Raw genomic sequence first — 16,098 nt, forward strand, 5'->3', positions numbered from 1 at the left:
CGATTTGTGAAGGGGCGTCTCCATGGTCATTGGCGTTTTATAAGTCCGTCATGTAGATATGCAAAAGTAGTACGTAGACGTCTGTGTCATCCACTAGGACCCTAACATACATCTTCTCATTAGCATCAATTCCAATCGCTTGCTGTTCTTTGATGTTGTCTGCTTCATCATAACTATGTTGTGGACAGACGTTTCCTTGGCATGACATCACTGCCTGGAATCACTTCAACAAGAACCTCATCTTGACGGTAAAGGACTGCTTGTGCTTTTGCCTATTTCTGAGCACCCAATCATCCTGCAGACTCGCGCATATAATTATGATGTCGATCAACTGTAGTTTGTTGTCATGAAAAGATAGTGAAGTTAGCAACACTAGAGACACGTTTCAACAACTTCTCTCCCTAGCTTTATTGATCTTTCCAAAGCTTTTGACTGCGTACAACATAAACGCCTATGGAAGATTATGAGCTAGATGGGCTTTCCAGCACATATAATTCAACTCATCCAGTCGCTCTACCAATACCAAGAAGCAACAGTAAGAGCAGAGAATGGCGACACCGAAAGGTTCACTATTGGTCAAGTTGTCCGTCAAGGCTGCAACCTATAACCATAAATTTTCAACATCTATGCTGAATTCATCATGAGAAAGGCATTTTATGGTCAAGTTTCTGTTGGTGGACGAACGATCACCAACCTAAGATACGCCGACAATACAACACTCTCTGGCGTATTAATGTGGAAGGGTATGGGGGGGGGGGGGTTGGGGACAGTTGAACCCCCAAACAAAATTCAAACTTTTTTTTTTTATATATTCGATACCAGTGATTTACAAATGTTGCTGAAATGACATGATTTTCCTGGGTTTTTTCTCACTTTTTAGTAAATTATTATTTGTTAAGCGTATGTTGGAAAATGACAAATCCTAAATCCACAGTCAAGCAAAAAATATGCTTATTTAAAAGCCTACATGTCAGGGTCCGCAGAAAAGCGGGGCTTAGGGGACTTGAGCCCCACTCACTTTTTGTATAAAGTATGTTAAAGAGAACTAGAAAGAAAGAAAGAAAGTGACCCGAGGTGAAATGAGGTATCAAAATATGTTCATCTTACAGTTAATAAATGCCTGAAACCCTTGAGCTTCCGGGGGCTATGCCCCTTGAACACCACGCCAATTTGCGCTCCTCTCTTCCTGATCGTAAATACTTCAACCCCCCCCCCCCCCACCCCCGCTTTAAAAAAAAAGTTCCGCGGGGCCTGCATGTAACATGTATGAGTGGTGGTGATGCAGATTGTTCTTCTGCCCCTCTTAGTGTTTTTGCTCAGTATTCCACTGACAACACTTATAACAGGAACATCAGAAGAACTACTAGAACTCCTTAAAAAAGAGTGAAGGATGCAAGTGAATAATTTGGACCCTACCTCAATGTGAAAAAGACCAAGATCATGATTGGTGGAAATTAACTACATGCAACAGAGCATGGTGGTTGATGGAGAAGAAGTTGATCAAGTGGACAAGTTCATATAATGTTCTTGGGTCAATGATTGTCAAGGAGGGTGGAAGCTCGGCAATATCTGCCTTTGAAATGTGGTGTTGGAGGAAGCTACTTGGGATATCATGAAGAGATTACAACACCAATGGACACAATTAATGTCCATCATCGGAGATCAACCGCCACTTGCTACCAGGATTGACAAGTACAAGCTACAATACTTTGGTCACGTTAGCAGAAGATCAGGAGACAACCTTGACAAATTATCATTCAAGGTACCTTTGAAGAAACACGTAACAAAGGAAGACTCAAGCTCAGATGGACTGACGACCTTAAGGAAATCACTAGCCACCCTCTAAATACTAAAGACACTCTACCGGATTGCAGGAGACAGATGCCGATCAAAAGGTCTCATAAAACGGGTCACAAGGGTGAGCCATGATCTATATGACAACGACGACGACGACGAACAGTAAGAGATAGTTTCTTGGAGGGCAGCAGTGACGCGGGACTGAGTTGGAAGACTCTCGACCCGTTATGACCTCTAAATACTCTCTCGGATCTGTCAAACACCAAGCAAACATCATCAGATTTTCATCCACAGCAGAGCACAACCATCAATGACTGTACAAGGTTGTTTCAGTGTCTCATGCCTGGCTGACATCTCAACTTTTGTCAAATTCTATAAGTCCGTCTTTGACATGGGAGTGCTCTTTTCCAGAATCATCAAAAAGTGCTTTTGGGACTGGTGAAAGCTCTTATGACAAAATGTCCTTGACATTGACCTCTCTTGAACTTGTCTGCAGTCCTATTACTCTGGAGTAGATCAACTTTTCACAGACTTTGTACCCCAACATTGACTTCTTCATGGCTGCCACGGTTTGAACATTCTTGGAAATTGTGACATAGAATCCACCAGGTAATTTCTGTTGAAAATCATGCATCTGTCTAGTATAGATGTCAACTGCTTTATCCACATTCACTGGCGTTGGAGCAATGCTGGTCTAAATAAAGCCTATTAATTGAATAATAATGTGTGCCGTAAAACCACTTCTCACCGATTTGTTGAAAAATAAATTCTTTCATAGCCATTTTTTTCTTGACATATGTAGGGTAGGTGTAGGGAATTGGAGACCACCAAGCTTGAACCCATCACTGTCTGTCCGTGTTGGCTCCAATATTGATATAGCGACATATGTTGCCTTCAACAACACTACTGCATATATCCAATTCATTTCGAAGACTACAGTGCGTTCTCTCTACGAGAAAATTGGCAAAATTGACCAAGATAAGCAATTTTGATCGTAAAATTTTGCTCTGATATAAAAACACAATTTTCACTGAATGTTGTGGTGTATGCAGATATTTAGGGGTGGCTCTTAAAAAAAATAGTTTTAAAAGGAAGTTTATGAAATGTGCCAACCATCACAGAAAGCGTATGGCCACTGTGTGTTGTGAATGGGTGTTGCAATTCACATTATGAATGGTGTCTGATCAGAAATGTGTGTAGGTAATGGGGGACACCAGGTCCAAGATGGGGGCTTACTTCTCCCCAGTTGTCCATTTCATGTTGAAAGGCACTATCATGAAACATATTTGGTTGTACGTGTCACCATTCTAATTTGAATGCATTCAATTTTAAGAAGTTGTTTCTATGCTATGAGTTTGATAAATGTAAAAGTCATATTGCCAGAACATTATTCTGAAAGTATTTAAACATATTTGAGAGCACCTTTATTACTGTAAACAAAAAACTACTGAAATATTTTGGGCCCCATTGTTTTAAAATCGTTTCAAAATTACAGTAAGTTCATTGGCTGCATGTATATCTTTCAAAAAGTGTTTGAACTAACTATAACAATCCCATTTTCATTCAAATTGTATTTAAAATGTCTTGAATTGTAACTGTCCCTTAATACCTACACATGTAGGTAATGAGAGACCTTTGGTGATGACGTCATTAATCATTGTTATCTTATTAAATGAGTTACATCATCACCACAATTTCGTTACCAAATAAAGAGAAAAAATACTAAAGAGAATACAAAAATGTCTGTATGTGTAACATTGTTCATGTTTATGTAAATTATGCAAATCTGCTTAAGGGGCTTCCATTCCCCACACCTACCCTATCTAAATTTGTACCAAACACGATGAAAGATTAATGCAGCACAACTGCAATTGTTTCCCCCCAAAAGCATTTAATATGATTTCAACGTGACATAGATTTAAGAAATTGGCATTTGGCTGGCACACATATTTTATTCAAATTAATATGTTTATAGAGGGCGCTATTTCAAAATATGCAAATAAGCTGGTCATCTCTGGCCATGCAACACCACGAAACATATTTTTAGTGATAGTCCTAGAGAGATACAGACATTTGGCTGCCAAAAATTGTAGAAAAAAATCCTTATTATATATTTATTATTCATTTTTAAAGGAAAATCATGTACTTTGGCGGCCATTTTGTATGACGTCATATATCTTAAATTGCTCAAGGCTGACAGAGTGTCAGCAATCGGATTCTTGAAATAGAAGGTCTAAGCAATCAAAATCCATTGAAAAAAAAACTATAGACCATAAAACAAGGTTAGGCCAATAATCTGGATTTGGCTGCCGGACTAGGACTTTGTTAGAGTGAATTCATGATGGTATTGGAAAGTTGATGAACCATCATGCTAGTCACGCACTGATATTAAAGACCGATACCTGGGTATTGTTTCACAAAAGGTAGATATGCACTTGGAAGCCATCATATTTTTTTACGCACTTTTTTTGGAGAAACCAAGTCATGCATTCAGTTAGTGTGTGCGAGTGTGTGTGTAACATGAATATATACTCTTACAATGAAGTCTATATCTTACTATATTAAAAAAGTGTTATAATTATGGTATGTTACCAGAATGAATTTCCACTGCAAACTCTGAATAATATTTGTGAATATCATACTAAAAAACTTGTACCGAAAGCACAAGATCTAACTTGCTTTGGAGGGACTACAAGTATGTTCGCAATTTTTTTTTTAGAGACAAAAATTATAACAAGTGCTTTCAACGCAGCATTAATATAAGTTCGGTACAATCCAAGTTTCTGTAGACTTCACGTTAAATGTTGTTTGAGCAATTACCGTATATCATGCTACGACACTCTAAATACCAGTGTTAGCTCATGTATAAGAAGAATGTATTGTATGTACACAAAAAGGTCATGTAGAATACCTCAGATTGCCCTACAATGTTGACATCCTTTAAAAAATGGAGAGATTTTATCCTTGCCAATACTATATTATATATTATGCCAGGTACATTTAATATACCTGTAGTCGGGTTTGTTATCCTTTTATTCAAAGGACTATCCTCTTGGTTTAGTATTTTTATGTGAGCGTGTGTTTCTTTCATTTTTGTCATTTGACTTTTCGGTTCCTGTAATATTACTGTGATTTTTTTTCCCTTTTATCATACCTGTACTATAGAAACAGTTTAAGCACTTTTTTTTTCTTCTTCATTTTATCATCCCAAAGCATGTGTTCTTTGAGGTTTTTCTAGATTTAAACTTCAATGCATTGGGAATGTTGTGGATTTATGAGAGATTAAAAAATAATGAAAGGTTCAAGTATTTTGATATAATTCATAAATTATGGTACATGGATTAAATGTCATTGAAACCGTAATTCCTTTTTTTGTTGTACAGACGTACACGTATTATTAAAATGGGAAGGTGTTTTAACAGTTACGGGACTGCGTATTAAATCTATGCTGTCGGTGCAAACAATCATTCTCTCGCATGACCCAATACCAACAGCTAGCTGTAACCACATATTCAAGGCATTTATTAAAAAAAATCATATGTTATGAAATATAATGACATCCCCTATATGGCTGTGTAAAGTCATTTTACTTTTAAGAACACACTTGCATTATATGTTCTTTTTTAATCTTTTTTTTAAGTACTGCAAAAGAGAAAGAGAATTATGACAGTGTATTACTACCATGATTATGGAATATGTGTAACTGTAATACATGAAATAAAGAATATATTTGATAAGAGAAACATTGGAGTGGGGAAGTCATTTGTGTGTCGATTCATGTGTACTTTTTTACTTTATATTGGTGTAAGACAAGTCTCACTGTTATGTGGTTACATTTTATTTTATTCCTCTTTATTGTGCTTTCCTATTGTTGTTTTATTCTTTTGGGGGGAATTGCTATTTTGGGCTTAAAATAACAACTCATTATGAAATATTTGTGTTAATCAGCCATTGGTCATTATAATTACATGAATCGGTTACGGAACTTGTAAAAGATAGAAACTTCTGCTATAGTTTGAGATAATTGACTTAAAAATATTCATCATGCGAATGTCTTGAAAATCATCACTTGTTTCTGGATGAATATAGATATTTAATTTAAAAATATAAAAAATATGTATAAAATAATTATTACCACACATAACAAAAAATGAATAAAAAGGGAGAAAGATAGTATGAAAATCATGAATCTTTTAATATCACTAGAAATGGAGTTACATACATTTTATGTTAATCTGAACATTATTGGAATTACTTGTTTCATTGTGTACATAACAATGATTACCAATGCAAGAAGATTAATAGACAGTATCACAATAGTTCAATGAAGTAAACAGTGTCAAATACAATTATCTACTGATTACCGTATGCATTTTGATTTCAAACATGTACCATATGTCAATGTATTCATTACCGGTACTCTTACAAAACCTAAACCATTTGGAATTAAATGTATTACAGAAAAAAGTAACGGTATGTAAATTTGTAAATAAAACAGGTTTATTTTATTAAAAAAATCATTTATCATGAGTGCCCCAATTCCCCAGAATAAAGCAATGAGTACAATATCGTAACCACCCGATCAATGATATATTATTTAGTAATCAATTTTCAGATGCCTATTGAAATATAGGTCCAAGAGGAAAAGGGATGGAAGATCGTACTAAAAAGGGTAAATTACAGAGGTATGGAATTCCTTTGAAATGACTCCTCACACCACAGTATGAAAAGAAACTATTCTCATTGAAAACGAGCATCAAGTTTTCTGTAATACTTTCAGGCATGTCTTGCATGACATTCATTACAAGCCAAATGAACAAAAACGAAATGAACATACAGTTCAACTACATGTACATTTCGAACAATGTTCAAGCATTAAGGTGCTGGCGACTTAAAGACAAATCTTACTCCTTCCATGCCATGAAGTTTTTAGATACCGGTAGTTGTTATAAATAAATTTTCAAGGGATAGTGTTCTTGGCTTCTTTTAGTGCTTTCTTCACAGTTTAAATAGAAATGAAATATCTTCCAGGGGGGATAAACTTCACAATAGATGTAACTTTTTTCTGTTTCAATTTGTTCTGTTTCAGGAAAATAAAGATGTAGGCATTCATAGTACAAATGCATTCCTCGTTGCTCACATTGACCTGGGACCCATTTCACAAAGCCTTTTTCAATGACAAATGACAAAAAAATCAGTGTAAATCTGCTGATAACCAATCAGAAGCAAGGATTTCACTAGCTTATGACATTAACTGTCATTTGTCAGTGATGACAAGTTTTGTGAAAATGGGGCCCTGATCTGCGACAATAGATCCAGGCTAAAAATAGTCAAAAGATGTAGGATAGGGTTTAGGGTTGCAATTGGATTTTAGGATAGGTACAACTTGTGTAGTAACTTGTGTAGGAAATTGTGGCAGGACCAAGTCTTGTACAACCGCTGACATTGCTGCTCATGCCATGGATGAGGATAGATAGGCTACACAAAGGTACGAGCTAGACGTCTCTCTTTTCAAGTTGAAGGAATGCTTTATTCTTAATCCTCCTCTTCATCCTGGACAGCTTTGATACTACCAAACACCTCAGATGGGACACCTTTCCGCTCCACATTAACCTCTGTAAAATAATGACAACATAGAATACACTTAGATGGGACCAAGGGGAATAATCATGACGAGAAAACCATTGTATGGGACTGCTAATGAAAGATGGGACAAAAAAATAGCAGAAGATGGTCCAAAGGTGATGAAAAAATAAGTAAATTAAGACCTCATCCAGGTTTAGAACCACTGTATAAGAGACAAGGTATATGTACATATTAAACTTTACAAATCCATATATGGTAATTCTAATGCAACCTTCTTTTACGTCTTTTGGACCAAGGAAATTATCTTGCTATATTGCACCTTGTTATATCAGGGCCCCATGTTATAAATAATTTGTGACTGATTGCAACTATGTACATAAGAGATAGGAAACTGCAAATTTAGAATGGATTGGAGGACTTGCGATTGCTTCAGATCAATCGCAACTCTTTATAAGAAGGGGCAACAGGCTAAATAAAATAGTACCAAAAAAGGCCAGAAGAGTTATCTTGTTGTGAGTTTCTTTCTTTCTAACAATATTCCACTGTACTACAATTATTGTTGTAATAGATTCAGATAGCAAAATAATTCTCTCTTACCATCCACTTCTTCTTCACTGTCCTCATCCTCATCATCATCAATGTTGATCTCTGCTGGGTTGGCTGCTCTTGTTGCCTCGGCAACCGCCTCCCGCTTAGCTTCAGTATCACCCCTGTGAAGAAAAAAAAAATGGAACAACCATCAGCACATGAATCAAGTGGGAGTAATTTTGGATAAACACTTTTCTCAATAGACTGGTTTATTATTAACATATTCAAATTTATGGATGTGTCTTTTTTGGGGACCTAGAGGTATTCCATTAACCTGTTATTAATGAATGAACTACAATACTTGGAATCCAGTCTGCATACATTACTTGTTGCTATGTTGGGCAAGCATTGGGCAAGCTTACACGTTGTCAAGAACAACCATTCTTTGAACAGAATGCATAACATTTGAATATTTTACCGATCTATTGGATACTGCTGTCCAGGAAATAACGAAACTCTCTATCTAGTCATTCAGATTTTAACATGTGCATTTCTTCACTGGTTGAAGTCTTTCACACCGTGAGCTAGGGCTGATGCAAATTACATCAATTCCATGACAGACCAAAACTTTTGTGACAATATCTAAGGATTTCCTTTGACAACCACTGAACTTACATTCATATGGTAAAATCATTAAAAATATCTCTCATATTTAATCTTCTCTGTCGACAAGCTAGATTAATAGGCATGAATAAAAGTATAATTAGGGTACTGAAAAGGAAGACTGTCAATGCGTGTTGGCAAGGGAGTGAGAGCTCACCTGACAAAGAGAATATCTTTCTTGAGTCTTGGTTTATCAGCCTCGGCCTCAGCAGCAAGTGCCTGTGCTCTCTGTTCCAGTAACTGCATGTCATCCACTGCAGCTAAGTTGGGTTTGGCTGCGGGGGCAAGAAAACACAATTAACAAAGAAATTAATAATGTGTAAATGAATATTGAAATAGTGTTGTATCTGCCAAGGTTGTGTTACTTAAGGCACTCTACAAATGACTGCATTTCTCATACTGTGGATATTTTGGCTAGGGACAAGAAAATGAATAAAAAAAGAAACTATTAATGGCAAATATTTAGTCTGCGTAATTATGAAACAACAAATCTGTCATACGTATTACTGCTGAAAATAACGCAGACGATTTCTCTAGTGTCTGTATCTGCCAAGGTCGTGATGCTCAAGGCACTCTACAAATGATTGTATTCTTTTACTGTGGATTTTTTTAATACTATGCCAAGTGTTTTGTATGGAAAGGGCAGAATTTACATGAATTAAGAATTAGCTCCACAAAAAACAAATATGAAAACTTGAAGGAGAGATGTGTTCTAAAGCATTTTTAGTGGCACTCAATATTAACAAGTAGTTTTCATATGTTGTCTCAAACATTTATGACACTTTCAAAAATATTCAGCTTTAATCACTGGAGCTCATTTAAAAAAAGGGAAGTCCACCCTGATATTAAGGTGGTTTAAATACAAGCAGAAAATAAGAGGAACTGGTCAGTGAAAGTTTGAGCAAAGTCCAATTGAAAATAAGAAAGTTAAGAATTTTTGAAGTTGTGATCAATCAGACACTTATTGGCAACCCTGTCACGTATCTTGTGAGGTCTCCTCCCATTCGCCCTGTACTAAAATCTTCAACAATTTACATTTTCTCTTAAGAAAATTTTCAATTATCCAATTACGCCTAATATAATTATTGAAAATATATTTCTATACAACCACTACATGAAGTTAGTCTTTTCCGACATCAATAACCAAGAAAATAAATATTTATAACTTTTTATGTACAGAGCAAATGGGAGAGGAGCTTGTAAGATAAGACACACAGCACTGGTCCCATGTTTGCTCGTCTCTTTTTTTCACTGATGCAGGGTACATTTTGGAGGAGTACAATGTTTTTTTAATTTGATCACTCCACTTGACCTTTAAAGGTAAAGACCAGTATTGGAAACGCCCCAATTTCAAAAAATGAAATGGAAGCTCTCATTACCAATCATGTGAAAGAATATGTTTTGACTAATACATGATGATTAAAAATTTGCCGGGAAACCGCCTACTAATCCATATATTTGGTAAATTTATTTCTCTCATGGTCTGTGAGAGATATAGGGTAGTCCCATATACATCTTTCTGTGTATAGTGCTTGTAACTTTACGAAGAATGGGCCAAATTTCTTATCATTTTGATGATTCCAGAACCTTGCAGATGCTAGATGCTATATGATCAACCTTTTCTGATCGATTCCACAACGTTTCTTTCACAATGCAATCGCATGACCATAACTGGTCTTTACCTTTAACCTCGGATAGTTATCCCTTTCAGACTTACCTGCTCCTTCTGCGGCAATCATCTGAGCTGACATGAAATTCACCTGAGATGAGATAAATGAAACGAAAGAGAAAAGTCAGAGCGTGTTTGCAGAAGGAAAAATTGGAGAACTACTAACAATATAACATATCTTTGATTAAACAAGCTTATTCGGCCATTCACACGATAATTTTGGAAAGTCATGATGATTGCTCCAGACATTTCAAAAGCTGTCCTTGAAATCATCTGACACATTACTAGCTGATAGATGTAGATTGCTTTCCAATGCTTATATTCATTTTAGAGTCCACATGCAGTAACAAACTCAAATACATCACAAAGTGGATTTTGTTTTCTTCTTTTGTTCTTTCCATATTCCATACTGTATTTTGTATTATTATTTGTATGTTTTTTTATGGTCATGGTTAAATAAAAAATCTTGAATCTTTGATCTTATCTTGAATACCTGAGTGTTAAACTTGGCCTGGATGCTCCTCTTGATCCTCAGCATCTCCCTGACCGTATCCTCGTTGCCGTGCTTGATCTCAAAGTCCTTCCACACCTGCCAGAAAGTTGCCGTCACCTTGACAAGAAGAAAAGAACAACAGAGAGAAATAGAACACATTAAAATCCAGGGGGGTGTTTCACAAAGATCCTAAGTAGAACTTAACACTAAGTTTGACTTAAAAATTATGGACAGCCATTGGAGCCTTAAAATGAAATATAATCAAAAGCAGAAATTCAAGTATTTTAGACATTTTATAAATTCCACAACAAGAATATGAAATCTCCTTAATGATAGAAAATATGAATGATTTGAATAAACATTTTATGCCTTTCAAAAATATTTTTACCAAGTATTTTCAAAGATGCTAATGGCTGTCCATAATTTTTAAGTCCAACTTAGAGTTAAGTTCTAGTTAGGATCTTTGTGAAACACCCCCCTGCAGTAGCCAAACTGCTGAACCAGAGAGGAGAGGAATCTGAATTTGGTGCACTTAAAGCCTATCTGCACTAGTTTGGCGAGAAGAGATTAGACCTCCCTGCATGGTCACTGACAGGTGGTTATCTCATCAGCTCAGCTCTCAACTATCAAAAAAACTAGGGAACCATGTGGGACCAACGTTCACCGATTAGGCATTGTAGGCTATATAGAGGGCGCAAGTAGCTATAAGTAGAGCTGTGGGGCTTTAAAGTTTATCTGCCATAGTTTACAGGAGGGATTAAGCCGCTCTACAAGGTCACTGGACAGGTGGTTATCTCATCAACTCAGCTCTCAGTTAACATAAGAAAAAGAGGATCATGGGGGACCAATGGTCACCGATTAGGCATTGTAGGCTATATAGAGGGCGCAAGTAGCTATAAGTAGAGCTGTGGGGCTTTAATAGGTGTACTTGGGCAGGAGACATTTATAAAAGATGTACTGTACACTATATGTACAGTTAATTGAACAACTACCGATAAATTATTCATACCCCTTATAAATTTGATGCTTTTGTGTTTTTCGTAACTATGGAATAACAATTTTACTGGTTGAGTTTGGGCCATTGCCGATTAATGTTAACATATAACCTGCAACAGGTCACATTCTCAAGATATACAAATTGTGACAAATCTATTTTACACATACTTAATAAATTACAAAACTTGTTAAGGGTAGGAATAATTCAGTTGGAACTGTTATGTGTTTGCATTACTTTCATATACATGTATTAGTATGAATTACTCATTTGACTTTTGTTTGTTCCTACATGCAACTTGGAATCAAGAGATTTGGGGTTTAAGCTCTGGTGTTATACATATGGTATCTTACACGTCTCGATCAAACTGTAGTCAATCATTATCTTGCAGAAATATATGTATGAGCAACAATGTGTGTACAATGTATCCTGGGTACACATACAATGTAAATCCATGTTTTAGGCAATCATCGTTCTTATAACCTCTTATAAGACTAGCTCGAAGATGGCACTTTTCCCGAGAATATGATTAGTCAAAAAGATGGAAGCCAGTTCTGGACCGTTTCATAAAACTTGTTATCGATAACAAGATACGATATAGTATTAATGACTGCTTTGAGAGAAATAGTTGTTTTTATACGCTCAAGGGAAGGTTAGAATTGTGCTATTGCCCCGAGGCGTGCCGAGGGCAATAGCCCAATTGTAACCTTCCCGAGAGCGTATAAAACAACTATTTCTCGAATATTAAAGCAGTCATTAATACTTTTATATGCCGAAAAAAAATAGACTAAAAAAAATAAAAAAACTTTTGTCGAAGATGGGATTCGAACTCTTGCGTACAAAAGGTGGGGTGAGTAAAGACAGCGCCTTAGACCGCTCCGCCCGTGCGCTCTGTCACCATATACAGTAGTTTTCTCTAATATATACATTAAAATGGATTAAAAACGGCTTCGAGTGGTGGATGCTTCGCCGCTGCTCCATTAAACGGGCCCTTCTTTTACTTTTGCAATGCATATTGGCACGAACTTAGATCAAGATCTATCGGCAGATGTTGTTTTTTTGTTTTTGGAAGTTTATTTTCGTCTTCATGTCAACAATGCAAGATAAAATTGTCGGTAAGATCGATCGAGATTCAATTGTATTGAAATTACCGACCAATTCTTCGCACATGTACGGTATCCTCGATCGCTCAGACCATTTTTTAACATGTAAACCTATGGGGTAACCATGGAGACTGACCTATTTTCCCAATAACCATGGTTATTGGGATTTTGAACTGTTTTAACCATGGTTACTGGGAATTTTCGGGAACAGTTAAAGTTTATGACTGCAATTTCGACCAATCAGATGGCTGGATTTCTTAAGTGAGGTATATAATAATTGTTATAAGCTACTGAAATCCTTACACTTGATTGACTGTGAGCAGATTTGTCATAGATCTGTGGCATTTAATATTGATTACAAGTTTTATGAAACAGTGCCCTGTTCATAAATATTAATAATCTTCTTCATATCTTCATACCTCTTTTATCTGGATACCCCCCCCCCCCCCACTGAATCTACCAATTAATCATTCTCATGAAAATGAAGAACCATCAATAAACTTACGCGTGGATCACACATCTGCGAGCAGTGAGCGTAGACCGCCCTCGCTCTGTCGATCTCGCCCAGCTTGCGTTCCAGATCAGCAAACCGGAGGCACATCTCTCTGGCTTCGATGTCGGGTAGAATTTCCACAGCTTTCTCATAGATGGGTCTGGTCTGGGTGACGCCGTACACCTCGGCAACTCGCTTGATGTAAATGTTGAACATCTAACAAAAAAAGGGTGAAATTTATTGAGAATGTTTTTTTTATTCAACTTGTGAAAATCACATCATTTATTTTAGTAACCGGCTTGGTGTTAATGTTGAACATCTATCACGAAAAAGAATCAAATTTATTGAGATGGATTTTGAAAGTTAAATTGTGATCAAGAAGGTGAAAATTACATCATAAATCACCCGCAAACTAGCTTGATGTAAATGTTAAACATCTATAATTAAAAAAAAATTTAAAAAAAATAAAAAATTATAAACTAAAAAAAAAAGTTAAAAAAAATTAAACTTGTGATTGAGAAGGTGAAAATCACATCATATATCTTAGCAACAGCACCTCCCTTCATGTTAATGCTTAACATCGACCAAAAAGAATCAAATTTATTAAGGATGTTCTTTGAAACTTGTTAATCAAGAAAATGAAAATTACATCATATATGCCAGCAACTTGCCTGATGTAAATGTTGAACATCTGGCAAAAAGAACCCAAATCATTGAAAAATCTTGATATTCTTTATAGTCATTAGATACAATTTGATTTTAGTATTACTCATACAATCAATAAATTTAAGCCATGTTTTTCATGGTTATATTTAAACCATTCCAAACAATTGCATACGATAACAATTTTGCATAATATATACCTCGTGTTGCTCTTTGGGAAGCACTGCTTTGGTAGCCCTGTCATAGACGGCCACAGCATGCCGGGATAATCCGTATTTCTCCTCGAGTTTGGCATACAACAGGTACAAAGCTGTTCAGCATCAAATGGAAATAAATATATAACAATTATTTAATCATTTTATATATATTAAAACTGTGATGCATTAATTGTTATGATCAAGGTAAGGACAAGATAATTCTAGTTAATACTATGAGAACTCATAAGTAACTTTGCTTTGTTTTATTGCAGAGACCAATTCCGTATATTTATCATACTTTATTAAACATTTAACATTCTTAACAGAAAATTTGCAGTTAAAAAAGAAGCAGCAACTCACTCTTGGTAAATTTGGGAGGACAGTCTTCAAGGCACTGTTCAAAGAGGTCTCTGGTTCTCTCCAGTTTCTTGCCTCCCTAGAATAGAGATGGTTTGAAGAATTAGAATAAATTTAATCACTCGTTACAGCTTTCATTCAAATTATTCACTCAGACATCCATAGCCAATCAGTCACTCATTCATTCAATAGATCATTCACTTTATGTAACTCGCACCCACTTACTTTATGTACATCAACCTCACTCACTCACTTTATGTAACTCACACCCACTTACTTTATGTAAATCAACCTCACTCACTCACTTTATGTAACCCACACCTACTTACTTTATGTAACCCACAATCAATCACTCACTTACTCACTTTATATAACTCACACTCACTCACTGTATGTAACCCACACTCACTCACTGTATGTAACCCACACTCTCTCACTCACTTTATCTAACTCACACTCACTCACTATATGTATGTAACCCACATGCACTCACTTTATGTAACTCACACTCACTCAGTTTATGTAACTCACACTCACTCAGTTTATGTAACTCACACATTCACTCACTTTATGTAACCCACACTCATTCACTTACACTCACACACACTTACTAACTCACTTTATGTAACCCATACTCACTCGCTCACTCACTTTATGTAACCCACATTCACTCGCTCGCTCACTTTATATAACTCACACTCACTCACGCACATTATGAAACTTACTCACATTAATTCACTCACTCACTGCATTTACCTCACACTTGATCACTTACTCAAACATATTAACTTACACTCACTTAATACAATCATTAAATCACTCAAACTCATTCACTGGCTCAACTCATTCACTCATTAATCAACAAATCAATTGATATCTGACATGTACGTTATAACCCACTCACTCAAAATTACAGAATCTGACTACTTACATATCTCTCCATGAACTTTGTAAGATAGGTATTCCAGATGTCATACACATTTGGCCACTTGAAGAGACCGATCCCCTTCTCATATGCCTGAAAATAATCAAAGAAAATTAACAGAGAGATAATCAAAAGACCGACTTCCTTCACTAAACTGCCTAAATCACTCAAAACTAAAGTGTACAAAAGTGACAACATGTTAAGTGTACAAATGTAGCTATATGAATGTAATGACATGAAATATGACACAATTCCAGACAGCTGTATTGAAGAATGAACAACATAAAAATGGCATTCCGATTCGTTTAAAGTAACAGTTGTCAAATCCCCCAACCATCATTTCTTGTCCTATGATCATACATGTATGTACAATATATTTCCATGGGATGTAATAAGCCAGTTCATAGTTGCAGTCTGAGTATGAGCAGAAAAAGGTCATTGCAGACCAAATTGTGAAATACACGGAGACAAAATACTGGATACATGCTCATGAAAGCTTTGTAATCATTATTCATTTATGCACAAGCAGTGCACACCATGATACACAAGCAGAAGTATTTTTTGAAAAGGAGAAACAAAGGTTATTTATGTAGCACCTCCATCGCTGTAGGAGTGATTATTTTAAAATGT

At 36.0% G+C, this 16,098-nt stretch overlaps 1 protein-coding gene across 2 annotated transcripts in view; it reads right to left on the reverse strand.

The window, feature by feature from the left end:
• Nucleotides 1-5,971: 5,971 nt before the first annotated feature.
• LOC755644 (pre-mRNA-splicing factor SYF1) overlaps nt 5,972-16,098 on the reverse strand; it is a 41,435-nt gene continuing 31,308 nt past the window's right edge. For both annotated transcript variants that reach the window (XM_030997091.1, XM_030997092.1), the window contains 9 exons: nt 15,475-15,561; nt 14,547-14,622; nt 14,190-14,299; nt 13,339-13,542; nt 10,737-10,853; nt 10,292-10,334; nt 8,732-8,849; nt 7,981-8,093; nt 5,972-7,412 (listed from right to left, as the gene is read on the reverse strand). In XM_030997091.1, the coding sequence (XP_030852951.1) occupies nt 7,333-7,412; nt 7,981-8,093; nt 8,732-8,849; nt 10,292-10,334; nt 10,737-10,853; nt 13,339-13,542; nt 14,190-14,299; nt 14,547-14,622; nt 15,475-15,561 (948 nt within the window). In that variant the 3' untranslated portion in view covers nt 5,972-7,332. The remainder of the gene's footprint in view (nt 7,413-7,980; nt 8,094-8,731; nt 8,850-10,291; nt 10,335-10,736; nt 10,854-13,338; nt 13,543-14,189; nt 14,300-14,546; nt 14,623-15,474; nt 15,562-16,098) is intronic.

The sequence above is a fragment of the Strongylocentrotus purpuratus genome, unplaced genomic scaffold (assembly GCF_000002235.5).
Source record: "Strongylocentrotus purpuratus isolate Spur 01 unplaced genomic scaffold, Spur_5.0 spur5_scaffold_4, whole genome shotgun sequence".
NCBI classification, from domain to species: domain Eukaryota; kingdom Metazoa; phylum Echinodermata; class Echinoidea; order Camarodonta; family Strongylocentrotidae; genus Strongylocentrotus; species Strongylocentrotus purpuratus.